Source organism: Hyposmocoma kahamanoa, unplaced genomic scaffold, assembly GCF_003589595.1.
Source record: "Hyposmocoma kahamanoa isolate Upper Pololo Valley unplaced genomic scaffold, ASM358959v1 117, whole genome shotgun sequence".
Taxonomy (NCBI): Eukaryota; Metazoa; Arthropoda; class Insecta; order Lepidoptera; family Cosmopterigidae; genus Hyposmocoma; species Hyposmocoma kahamanoa.
Window position 1 is genome coordinate 2,097,949 of NW_020653397.1, and position 13,824 is coordinate 2,111,772.

At 33.9% G+C, this 13,824-nt stretch overlaps 1 protein-coding gene across 1 annotated transcript; it reads left to right on the forward strand.

Moving 5' to 3' along the window:
• Positions 1 to 11,553: 11,553 nt before the first annotated feature.
• LOC113239957 lies at positions 11,554 to 12,756 on the forward strand. The gene is made up of 2 exons (XM_026477137.1): positions 11,554 to 11,605; positions 12,454 to 12,756. Exons 1-2 carry the CDS (start codon positions 11,594 to 11,596, stop codon positions 12,739 to 12,741), a joined length of 300 nt encoding a protein of 99 aa, XP_026332922.1. The 5' UTR covers positions 11,554 to 11,593; the 3' UTR covers positions 12,742 to 12,756.
• The last annotated feature ends 1,068 nt before the right edge of the window (positions 12,757 to 13,824 follow it).

The window sequence follows — 13,824 nt, forward strand, 5'->3', positions numbered from 1 at the left end:
TCTTTAAATATTTGTCACTTGTAAAAAACCTGTCCAAAGATCAAAGCTATATCTTAAGTATATACACTCTCAGACATTGACTTATAATTATATGGACGTCGGGTCCGCGCTAAAAAGTGTCCGAACTTATAGGGCGTTAAAATCGTATACAGAGCGTCATTCACGCTTTAGTCTTCGTTTGTTTGACTGACAGCGAAGCAAGCAAAATTAGACAGTACTGCGATGACATTACAATTTAAATTCAACGTTTTAGCTTATTCATATTCCTTTACATGTCACTACGTTTAAATAGGTTGACTTGGGACATTTTTTTCGTGGTTTTTGTATTAGACCCGTCGTCCATATAATTGTAAGTCAATGCTCTCAGACCATCAATATGATAGTAAATGTATTGTGTAAATTGTAAACATAATTTTTTGTCACTTTGTTGGCCTTCACTGCATAATGTCAATAAGTCCTCAAAGGGTACATGCAGTCTGTTGCTTTTTTGTAAATTTGGAACCAACCATCATTGACACTTTTCATCAGGTGAGATGAAGATCAAATGCGTAGGTACTTATATTTTATATATCACACGAATATTTATCTCGTTTTGATCTGAGGTGTCACGTGGTAACCGACACGCCTGTCCATAAATGTTGCAGTGCAACTCATATTTTTGAATCACCGAGACCTGAGGGGTCTTTTTTGTTTTTTTTTCGAAAAGCAGTAACAAAATCAGGTCTACTCCATGTCCTTTGTCTCTTACGTACCTACCATAAAACGAAAAAATAACTTTCGTATATGTCTAGTCTAAAAGTATGTAAACCTGTTTTTGAAACTGTCTTCAAAGTTTCATTTTTCCCGTGACGCGGAAATGCAGCTAGACCAAAAACCCTAGACATACTGGAGTGCGCATTGGGTATGGCAGAAGATGCATGACAGTAGAGTGGATGCTGCAGAGATGAAAGTCCTCCGAATAATATGTATTATACGATTATGTGACAGAATGAAGACCACTTATGTTACGTAAACGATGTGGTTTGAGAGAGGACATAGTGACAAAGACAGAGAAAGCGATGTTGAGGTGGTTTTGGGCACATGAAGCGAATGAATGAAAGTAAAGCGTCGATAGAAATACATAGATCCAATGTGAAAGGCGACACTGGAAGAGGACGGCCACCCAAGACGTTCTCAGACCAAATCTAGAAAGTTCTTAAAAAAGAGAGAAGAACAATTCTGCCCTTCTTGTCGTACTAATATACATACTAACATAATTGAGAGGTTTGCCAGGATCATGCAAAATGTGAATCTAAGAGCGGTTACACACGGCGACTTCGGCTTTGCAAAAAAGTGATGCATACGATGCTAATCGTCTACCTCTATACACGAGCGCAATTTTAAGCAGCAGTGCAGACGCGATGCAAGCCCGCGACGGCATCGATACAAACGCGCGATTGCATCGCTGCATTTGGGATTTACAAGCGATTGCATTGATGCAATCGCGCGTTTGTATCGATGCAGATGCAGTAGCTCGTTTATAATCGCGTTTGAAATATCATTTCAAATAATAAACTTTCTAACTAAGCAGTTAATGTACAGTTTTAATCTATTAATTGAATACAGTTACGATGTTCTGGTCATTCAAGTATAGAATGTCACTGAATAACTGTCACCGAATATTAACATTAGACCGGATCCTCAGTAATAAGATTGAGGCTATCAACGGGTGGTAAAGCAAAAGTGGTGGAACCCACATTTTTTTCTAAAATATTACTTTATATGGTACTGCAATACATGATATACAATAATTTTATACTAAAAAATACTTAATATTTATGTCTAAAAGTGTCATCCAAATATATAATGTATTTGTATGACGTTACATCATTTACATTAAATTTTTTGATGATTGATATTTATTTATTGTAAAAAAAATAATACTATTTTTATAATATTCTCGTGTCATAAAAGCACTGTTGACGTATAGTCTTATGTTGCTTACCGTTATCCTACCAATTTAAAGAAACTGAGTTATTACAATAGAATGCTATAAGTCTGGTGTCAAGTATGTGTTATTTCTATTTGACATGAAAAAACTAAGTATAAAGATATATGATTTTATATATTTTTTTTATATTTATTCAGTATCCTATAAATGGTAAATTTTGAGTTACGTCACTATCGTTTTTGCGAAGCTAAACTAAATTATTTTGTACTTTTTTATCTATTGTAGAAAAATAAATAAATAAGGATTATACCACGTTTGCGCTGGTAGCCTTTGTATGAGTACGTCTCGTGTAATATCTTTGTGGCAGCGGACTGTTAAGTGTAGAGGGTTATTTGCTACTTACTTTTGAATTTGGAATAAAATCAATGAAACTTGATTTTTTTTACTAAGAATTTTGGTTTGGATACAAGTCCTTTGAGTCTTTGTTTAATTATCGGGATCCTCAATAAATATTTTCCATTGTAGTTTAAGTACAGTACATTATGTTTTCACTTTCTCATAAATAACTCATTAACAATAATATATTATCGTTGCTTTGAACAAAAACTTTGAATTCGTAAATTAGTGTAATTTTCAGGATAATATATTTTGTAGTTTGATTTAAAATAAGACTATAGCCCTATGAGGAAGGAAGAAGGATGATTACCTACTATTTCTTTTATTTTCTTCATAATATACTTAAAATAAAAATAATCTCTGTAAAAACTGTACTCGTAACTTCATAAGCGCGCCATTTTTTCCGAATTTTTCTTCTCTTAAGAGAGAGCAGAGGAAAAATTTCTGACCTTCGATTTGATTTTAGAGGGGTATATCCACTTTAAAATTAAAAATAATATATTGTATGAGTAACTACACGATATATTCAAGCATAGACACTAATCAGAAACAAAACAATAAAGTTTCCTCGATAGATAAAAATCAAGAAATGACCTCTAATTTTCACATTTTTTCGATTTATCCTCGAAATGCTACAGGTTATTAGGACAAAAATTAGATAATTAATTATATTTATGCATGATCGACAACTGTCACTACGGATTTTTTTTAATCCCTTTAGTTTTAGAGTTACTTCGCTAAAACGAATTTGGTACTTTTAATGCGCAAAATTCAACATCTCCTGTCGCATGTCACGCGAACTTCAGGCATATATTTGTTTCACAAATTTGGGCGGAGCCAACGTCAAAACTTTTTTGGCATGAGAGCTCTTAAACTTGAAAATTATCGCGGTTTATTAATGGCGGCAAAAGGAACAAATACAGACAAATGTTTGACAGAAGCAAAATCTTATGCATTGGCACTGGTTTATGCACATTAAGCCTACTTTAAAAGAAATAGAAGACAAATCTATTTCTTTGAATATATTTAGAATTATATAATTTTGTAATTAAAAGTAATAAGTATTTAACACGGACTAAATGAGCCCGAAAATTTTAGGCTAAAGTTGCAAATGCTGGCCGAATGTGGGTTGGAGACTTCACAAGACATGCTTTTTAAGGGTTGTGATTGTGAACCTTCTTCGACGTGCAGGTGTTGGTACCAAGTATTCACAAATATACATAACTAAGAAATTAAAACCATAGGTACATGCCACCACAGGCAATGAAACAGTGGACCTTTTAATTGCAATATAAATAATGTAACAGACCACCACACCAATCACCAGTCTCAAATTACATTCAGGTCAAAACCAATTTAGTAAAGTCCTTTTACAAATTGGTCCTACCGGAGTCGACCAAGGATCTTCTTATCCATCGCCCATAGCTCAAACCACTGTACCACCGCAAAACAACCGTTATCACCCTGTGCTACTAATCCTAAGGTTGTTTGGAAGTAATTGCTAACAATAAGGCCACTCTTTAGTACATTAACTACTTCTATAATACTTACATTTCTGTTCTTATTTGTCATTGTAATTTATCAAAGTACAATACATTTCATTCCTTCATTCAAGTTCGCAACACAATCGTCAACTTCCGTAAAAACACGAGTAGTTCCGAAGCTTGGACTTAAAGAAAATATAGTAACTATAGTACTGCTTAATAATACCTATAAATACTACGAGCCTATAACATAAAACTGGACCTACCAGGAAACATTCACCGGAAGAACTGGCGAAGTACCGTCTGCCTGAATGGTATAAAGAGTAAGCTACTAGCGGTATCGTTTTTTTAAATTCGTGCACCTGATGGTTAGCTACACGCCTGTCCATAACAATTGCAGTGCCACTCAGAGCCTTAAATCGCAAATATCTGAGCGGCACTTGGTACCAGAACACATTAATGCTGACATTACTGCTTAGCGGCAGAAATAGATAAGGTGGCAGTACTTCCCCGGACGAACTCTTTCACAAGGAGCTCTATAGCTTAGAATAATAACGCATAGAAACCTAGCCCGCACACGCTAAGTGAGGCAAATTGAAGCGCGCCCAATGGGCCTACACGAGCGGGCGGGCCTTCAGTGCTCAAGGTCAACTTGCACCGCGAACAGCTCAAGAATTTTAGCTAAAAATGACGAAATGTGCGGTAAATGAGTGTAAAAATACGTCAGACAAACATAAAATAGATACTAACATCACATTCCACAAGGCAGTAACGCGTTTCAACTTGTATTTTTATATAAATATTCACTAAAATCGAAAATTAACCTACCACTAAAACTAGCCTACATGAATTTGATTTTTGCCTCACTTGTGACAGTTGGTTTGATATGAAACTATCATTCTATGCGTTATTATTCTAAGCTCTATAGCTATTATATTGTAATGGTGATAGATAGATAGATAGTTTATTTGCCAAAAAAGCACACACATTACATGAAACGCAAAACAAACAATGAAGTAAATACTTAATACGAACAAAAACAGGATTATATAAACAACAAATACAAAATCAAATCAACTTATTATAGAAAAATGTATCATGTGTGCTGCCGTGGCGCTTGCGCCGCAGCTCAGCGTAAAACCGTCGCAAAAACGACGAGCTGATTTTCATCTACCTCCCAAAAGGTTACGCGGAACATTAAAATGAGAAGAGAAAAAAGATTGTTGTCTGATGAAATTAGTGTACTGTGTACACTGAGCATATGTGTATGAAGTATGTACTTACGGAGAATTAAAGATTCAAATAATAAAATACAAACAAAACAAATAATAAATTACAAAAAAAAGAGCAAAAATTTTTAAGTAAATTATTGTTTGTGATCAGTATTGGTTAGTAATTCATTCACTAGCTAAAGTAATAATAATCTCGATCGATCGATCGATCGATCTTCGAAACGAAAATGGCAACAAACGTTTTTACGAAAATTGAGTTACATTATTCGGGATCAGGAGAAAGTGCTATTTAAGAAATCTAGCGCAATAGTTGGATATACACTATACAGTAAGAACAAAAAAGGTCAGTCCTGCAGAAACCTTTTCAAAAAATACCATATAAAGACGACGTACTCACACTACATCTATGATATACCTAATAGTTTAGCGCGTCAAAACTTGAGCCCTCATGAGTGACGTACAGGCGTTAGGCCCAGGGTTGCGAAAAAATCCGCGGGTAATAGGTCCCCAATTCTACGAACATCCACCCACAAACCTGCGAAGTGTTACAAACAACGAAACGTTTAATACCCGACTAAAACTCCTTTTATTGGATAATGAATTCTACACTGTCGATGAGTTTCTTTTCAAGCAATTGTAATTTTGTTTTACTTGACTTCGTCGTGTTTAGACAAGCAGTAGTTTTACTACTTTCTTTTATATTCATTATTATTGTTTGCGTTAGTGACGATCATATTATCCCTTGACATTGTAATTTTAATTGTAATAAATTATTCCATTCTATTTAGATACAAATCAGCTGAAGGAATTTGAATTTGTGGAATAAAAATTAATTTATTCACAGTAGCGCATTTTACGATCGTAACAACAATGTCACTTTATGAGACCTATATACAACGATCTTACAATATGCTTGGTAGGAAGGCGTATTTTATATTTTTTGGGCTTCTTTTTTGTTTAAAAATCCTGTTCACATAATCAACTGATCATAAATAGAAATAATAATTATAGAATAGAATAGAATAGAATCGTTTATTTCATGTTATCAATGTCACAATATTACAATTGGAAATACAATGTCAAGGGATAACTATGATCGTCAGTAATAAAATTATAATAATAATAATGAATATAAAATAAAGTAGTATAACTACTGCTTGTCGAATAAAATAAAATTAAAATTGTTTCAAAAGAAACTCATCGACACTGTACAATTCAATATCCAATAAAAGGATTTTTAGTCGGGTACAAAACGTTTCATCATTTCTAACACTTTTCAGGTCTGTGGGTAGATGTTCGTAGAATCGGGGACCTATTACCCGCGGATTTCTAGTTGCAAGTTCGGTACGGTGGGCAACGGATTTTAGTGTTCCCGCGTTTCGTAACGCTCGGCCTCCGCCCGTACGTCGCTCATAAGTAGCCAAGTCTTGACGCGCATAAGCTATTATATCATAAATATATTGTGAGTACATGGTCATTATATTGTATTTCTTAAAAAGGTTTCTGCAGGTCTGACCCTTTTTTATGCCTACTATTGTTCTTAGTGCACGTTTTTGAAGAATAAATACCCTAATCGACTCAGTTGAATGATCTATTCCATTCTAATACCAAAAACTAATACCAATGGTATTTGTTTCCACTTAAAATAAATTTTATATTCCTAACGAATACCGCTCACAAACGAATCCCAAAACAAGTTAAATGGTATCAGGGTACAGTCAGTAATAAAAATGCTTTCAATGTGGTTTTAAGTAATATTTAATTTAACAAGATCAGTCTTATTAAACAAATAAAAGTGTAGTAGGAAAATGTTTGGTTAATTATTATAATTCCTATGTAGGTAACTAACTATATAAGCTTTATTGGCAGGTAGCAGGTATGCACCTCTAAATAAAGCTTTTAATTACAGCAAATCACAATGATAAGTCTACAAAATACAACAAAAAAATTAAACGCTTTAATAATTATTTATACAAAAAAAAATTTGTATAAATAATTATTAAAGCGTTTAATCGACGCCTTACGTGATCAGTGCTGCCAGCCTTCTGGAGACGTTTCCAGTAGACAGTGATACGCAGGAATGGTACGATGCGTTCTTAGCTATTTTTACTTTTAATTTTTATCTGCAGTAAATATATTATACATTAGCGACAATTTTGACGACCTAAAAACTATAAAAAAAACCATTATAAAATATTGAACAGTCTACTTTTAATATACAGATGTCGTTTCTAAGATAAAATAATCACATGTTTGCACGCTAATAATAAATTTTAACTTGCAGTTCCACTTTTATGAATTATAAGAAAAACAACTGACAATATAAATACTCAATATAAAAAATATAATAAAAATTATGTAATTTTTGGCTTTAAAATCAGGAATATTGTCTTATAGTCTAACTTTAATACAATATCACAAAATCAACTTTAGTTTTAATAATAAACTACATAAGTAAAACTAATCAAATTTTTCCATGGGAGGCAACAAATAAATATTACCCCGCAGTGTGATGCCATAAGACATCAACGAATGAAAATATGCAAAATACGTCTGCCTCAATACCACATTGGAAACAAGAGGACGCAGTTTCCTCAATGCGTGTGCAGTTGTATATAAGTTTTATAAACATGAATAGCATTCGAATATAAAATAATTATGTACTTCAGTGTAATTTAAAGTAATATTGAAAATTGATGTAATAAAATAACAATAATTGATAATATTAAATCTTTTATTGTTCTATTTTATTATTGTTTTTGTGTATCTTAATATTGTTGTGTAACGAATTATTATTACGATTTTAACTATCATGGCATTGACTTACAATTATATGGACGTCGGGTCCGCGCTAAAAAGTGTCCGCACTTGTAAGGCGCTAAAATCGTATACAGAGCGCGACACTCCGCTTTAGTCTTCATTTGTTCTACTGACAGCGCGATACTGCGATGACATTACAATTTAAATTTCGAATAGGTTGACTTGGGACATTTTTTTCGTGGTTTTTGTATTAGACCCGTCGTCCATTTATTTGTAAGTCAATGTATCATGGTGATTATTTTTTGTGAATCAAATAATTATTCGTTATTGTTCAATTTTAAAATTTTGTGACTTGTAATTTATTTGTTATCAATAAATGACTATGAGCATGAATAAATAAATGTGCCTTGTACTACTTTTGCGCTGATTGTGTCAATTACATAAACAAATACAACACAATTGAGTACTCGCTTACGCTTTTAAATTCAACCTACTACCCGTTGACCGCAAGATTTGTTTTACAACGACGGCGTTACGTCACCTGATTACATTGACTGCCCTGGTTGTTATTCATATTATATGTGGGTCAATCAACTTTTTTTTGCCGACTCTCGATTGTGCCTCAATTTTCTTTCTAATGAAATTTAAAAAAATATCTATCGAACCTTTAAAACGATTGTTATTTAGTCCCTGTTCGGTCCCGTTGTCAATGCATACTTTTAAAAAAAAATATTCAAATTCTGTTCGTTGGGTAAAGAAACAAAACTGCGAACAGTACTCGTACTTTTGGTGTATTAAGGCCACATTTGCAAAATGTAAATTTTTTTAGGGCAGGGGTTTAAATACTCTCTCTATGAACGAAATGGAACAACACGAGAGAAATATATTGGATATGTATGTATATATAGTATATGCTATGCTATGATTTTCTGTTCCGTAATTGTGAATATCTTTTTGGAAAAAAATCGACCAGATTATTTGATTATGCCTGAAAGAGTTTAATAGAAAAAAATTGTATAGTAAACTTTTTGCCCTCCAGGACTGGCTAAGCGGTCTAAGTCACACTGCCAGGTCTTATATTAAAAAAAGGCCTCAAAAGTTTTCTAACCCTTTCGCTGTGTTTGTTATACCTGGTGCCACAGTCGCGTTTTCACCTCGCATCTCCCGTCTTAGGAATAGAGCCCATCCACACATCATAGATGCCTGGCATCGTAAGACCACGCGGGCATCTCGTTAGTTATCTCTATCTAATTTGTGTGGCAATTTCTATTATTTATTTATATGTGGTTTAAATATTGTAGAATATTATCATGAAGTATTATTTAATACTCGAGGGTAGTATACTGAAATATTTTGAAGATTTCATACTAATTTACTCAAATATTTAAATAATAAAAATTGCCACCGAAATTTGGTAGACAAAACTAACCTTTTTTTTTTTTTTTTTTTTTATACATGACAGGCAAATGACTCCACTCCACCTGATGTTAAGTGGAAAGTGGTATCCAAACGCGAAGGAACCTAGTGCAGCGATGAAATTACCTTAAAATTACCCCAAGCTAAACGGAACAAGATTACATTTTTCTTAATTAACTTTTTCAAAAATTCATAAACGTTCCACGTGATGTGCTGTAAAAGCATATGACTACTATCATAATGTCAATTCAGATTAAAATTATCAAATATCATTTTGATTATTATTTTTATTCCTTCGCAACTTTGTTAGCAAAAAAAGTTGATAGACCCATGCATATACTATAGGTTACAATAAAAGATATCTGGTACGTTTGTAACTATCTAAAAATTATACCGGAAATGGTTACGATTATTTCTATTAGGATCGGTTCACACGATAAGCGTTAAAACAAATAAACGCGCGGCAGCGTTTGAACACCTACATCTACATACGAGTATAATACGTACCTTTGTAAATTACTGCATAAATGTAAATTGTTATAATATTGTTTTTCATTTTTTGTTATTGTTATTCCTCTGTTTTTTTTTTGTTTATGCAATAAACAGCAAACCACTTAATGGGAGATGGTCATCGTCGCCTGTTGCAACATCAGATAAGCTGCCTATGCGTTGCCAGCCTTTCAGAGCCCTTTCAACACGCTTTTTGGAGAACCCTATGTCATAGAGCAAAGGAAATGTCGTGTGGTCTTACAATGCCAGGCATCTAAGATCTGGGACACAAAACTTGACAATTGCCGGCGGTTTAACGACCTGCCACGCCACCCGCTGCCTCGTCAGTCGCCATCGGTCGCTTGTCAACGTCGGGTCGGTGTAAAATTTTAATTATTTATTATTAATTATAACCACCTCGCCTCCTAAAATATGGGCCCGCATTCAAATACCTTGCCTTAAACTTCTTTCTTGAAAACGGTCATTTTGCAGATGTTGCCTTATTACACCAAGGGTATGAATTCGTATCAATTTGAACAGCACAACACGCTCTCAACGCGCGTATAACGTTTATCATCTGCACCGAGCCTTACTGTTAGCTTCTGGCGGGTCAACGTAAAAAAAGATACGGACATTAGCATATTGGGGTTCACGTTTTGAGTCTTATTTTTATTAGCGTAAAGGTGCAATTTATATATTTATAAAGACAGAAGGGGCTACATAAAAGACTTCGAAAAGTAGATTATTGTAATACGGGGATTAGGTTTGTGAGAGAGTTTGTCCACGGAAGTACTGCAACCTTCCTATTTCTGCCGCCAAGCATATTGCGTTCCGGCTTAGAACGGGAAAGGGGGCTGGTGAAATTACAGGCACGTGGGACTTGTCAACCCCTCCGATCCTTGCGATTTGAAGCTCTGAGTGGCACTGCAACTGTTATGGACAGGCGTGTAGCTTACCATCAGGTGCAGGACTTGTTCGTCCCGTCACTTGATATTATAAAAAAAATAATAAATAAATAAAATTAAATGTAGAAAATGTGCAGGCCACAAAATTCGGCCGCACTCTTCCTTTGTAAGTCTATGCTACAATTAGTATACTACACGTGGAGTGCCTACAAGTATAATAACCCGGAAACTCTGATTTACAAAACTCGCCGGAGACATGTGGAATCACGAACTGGAAAAACAAAAACTTACGCCTTGATCTCGGATTGCTTTTTACAGGTCACATTAAAAAAAGCTTTCGAAAACTATTATTTCTTAACGGTTCTTTTAAACTGTTAAAAATATGTAACCGCAATCAGCATTTCAATTGCTGCATAATTAAAAAAACATTACAGGCCATGTAGATGCTCATTTTACCAAAAACAATAATGCAACATAACCATTTTTGTAACACACAAAAAGTTACATCAAATTTTAATTGTATTCTTTATATAACTTCAAATTAAAATATACTTAATCTAGATAAGCACACTGTCACATGCCTTTCTATTACGGCACCAATATCTACATCCACGAAAAAAGATCCAATCATACATTATACGGCATTAAAAAAAGTATAAAAAGTTGTCCTAACTATGCCTTATTAAACCCGAAATCTTTACACTAAATTACTCATTACTGTCACTTTTATTAATACAAATTGTCAAATTTCAAGAAACATTGCTTGTTTTGTGATAGTTAAACACAATATTGGCAGCAAAGAGCAGCAATGTATCATGTAACGTTGTCAACGACGTTCCGTTGCAGCCTACGTTGGTACCGTGGACCTATCACTCAATGGAAAGGCGTTGCAACATTTCACTAACTATAAAATGCTCGTGGGGATCGCAAACTGCATCAGTCAATCTTAAGAAGTCGACAACAGCACCTAAATATTACAACATGATCGCTTTCGTAAGTGTTTTTACTATTTTTCGTGTGAATCAAAGTGACTTAACAGAAATGAACCGGAAATTAAATAGAACGGAACGGAAATGTTCCATTTTATTTGTGACACAAAATTAGGCCGTCTACTCGAGTGCTGTTGCAAAATAGTTTTTCAAAGATAAGAATTTTATGCATTACGGATTTAATTACAGTTTTTAGACAAATTGAAATTGTGTTGTTGTACGTAACGTGTAATTAAGTCACTAATTTAAATAAGTGTTACCATTTCTATACTGTTATGTCATGTAACAATTTTCTTGACCGGTAATTTGACTTAATTATAGGAAATAAAATATTACGTAGTGAAGGGACAATCACTGTTATCTTCCTGCATTACATTATTTATTTACTAAATGTATTTATTTTTTTAAATCACAAGGAGAATTTCCTTTTGTGATGACAGACGCAACTTGGCAGAATCATGTTATACCTTTAACTTTGTTTTGTAGTCAAATCAAAAAGATTTGTTATATTGTTTTTAAAAGTTTTCATTTTAATAAGTCACATCGACAATATGGATGATAATAAAAATACTAATTAAACTACTAGTAAATACTTTAAAAAAATTGAATTAAAATCTATTTATTCTATTATTCAATACACAGACTATAATTACTATAAATCATCACGAAATATTCATCCATTTAATTCATTAAATTAATTGTATATATAATTAAACTTTGCGCATTTTGTTCTAGTCCACTTAAAAGAAATCAAATTAAAATCCATTTATTTCAATACCCATGATATAATCACATATTTTAAATTTTATGAAAAGGTATGTACTCATAAAATAATCATTGATTATATTCCAGAAAACTGCAGCCGTCCTCCTCCTGGCCGCTTTTGCCGCGGCCCGACCATCAGACGAATGGGAGCCCGAGGGTCAGTCGCACAGCGAGCACTCCAAGCCGTACCACTACACGGTGGTGAAAAAGATTGGCGTCCCAATTCCTCACCCCGTGGCTGTCTCCGTCCCGCAATACGTCAAAGTGCCCATACCGCAGCCTTACCCTGTGCATGTCACCGTGGAGCAGCCGATTCACGTCCCTGTCTACAAGGTAACTATAGACAACATAAAGTTGAAATCTCCGAGGAGATAGCCTAGTCTGTATAACATTAAATTTAAAGAGACTTATCAAATTGATGTCACTAGTATCTCAGTAATTGAACACTCCACGCATTCTACTCCCGGTGGAACTAATATTAAAAAACAATTTTCTATTCAGTAGCATGGAATTGGCACAGTGATGCCGTTGACGTCTTTTCTATGATACCAAGGGAAAATTACATATTAATTTTATTATTAAAAAAAATTATAAGGTTAAAACTTGTCAATGGTATTAACAAAGAAAACTTACGTCTAAATTTAAAACTTGGCAGTGTAACAAATACCTACTCAAGGTTTAATTAGAACAATTTCCACGGTGCCTAGAGCAATTGACACCATGATGACGTTGATGCCTTTTCTATGGTGCTGCAAAAATTACAAGTGATGCGGTTTAAGTGTTCATACGAGGTGAAAATAACACAATGTGATACCGTTCACTCTCCCAGTCATAATATTCCTTAAATACAATACGACTTTCTTTGACATGTGCTTCTTAAATACTATACAGCAGAAAGTAACGCACATTTTAATTAGGTAATAATCTAGATGTGTCTGGATAAATATTAACAATTTTTCCCAAAAAATTGAAGCCTCTAAATAGGACCAACGTTTGCCTAAAATAGGCCCGGGCACCATGGAATTAAATCTCACTTACTTACTTACGTATATACATATATATATGTGTGTAACTTATGTGTTATGAATAAAGTTCAATGTACTCCGAAGTTCATTAATCTCTTATGTCATAATTACGTCACATGAATCGTGCTCCATTGTCATAATAAATATACTGTTTCATTGTCTGCCAATAACATTGTCACGAAACAGTTTCTCTTGAAGAGAAATTTATTTCTATGATCGTTAAATATGTATTGCAAAGAAAAAAATTAAGTATAATGTACGCATTTATACTTTTTATTGCACAGATACGTCGTGCAATTTATGACATAAGGGCACCATTCATTCAATACAGTTTTGTTATGTAATGCAACTGAGTTAACGAAAGTAAAAGTGACAGTCAGTGGAGCGTTCGTTCTTCAAAAAGAAGTTCACGTTTCCCGCGCAATCTTGCGGG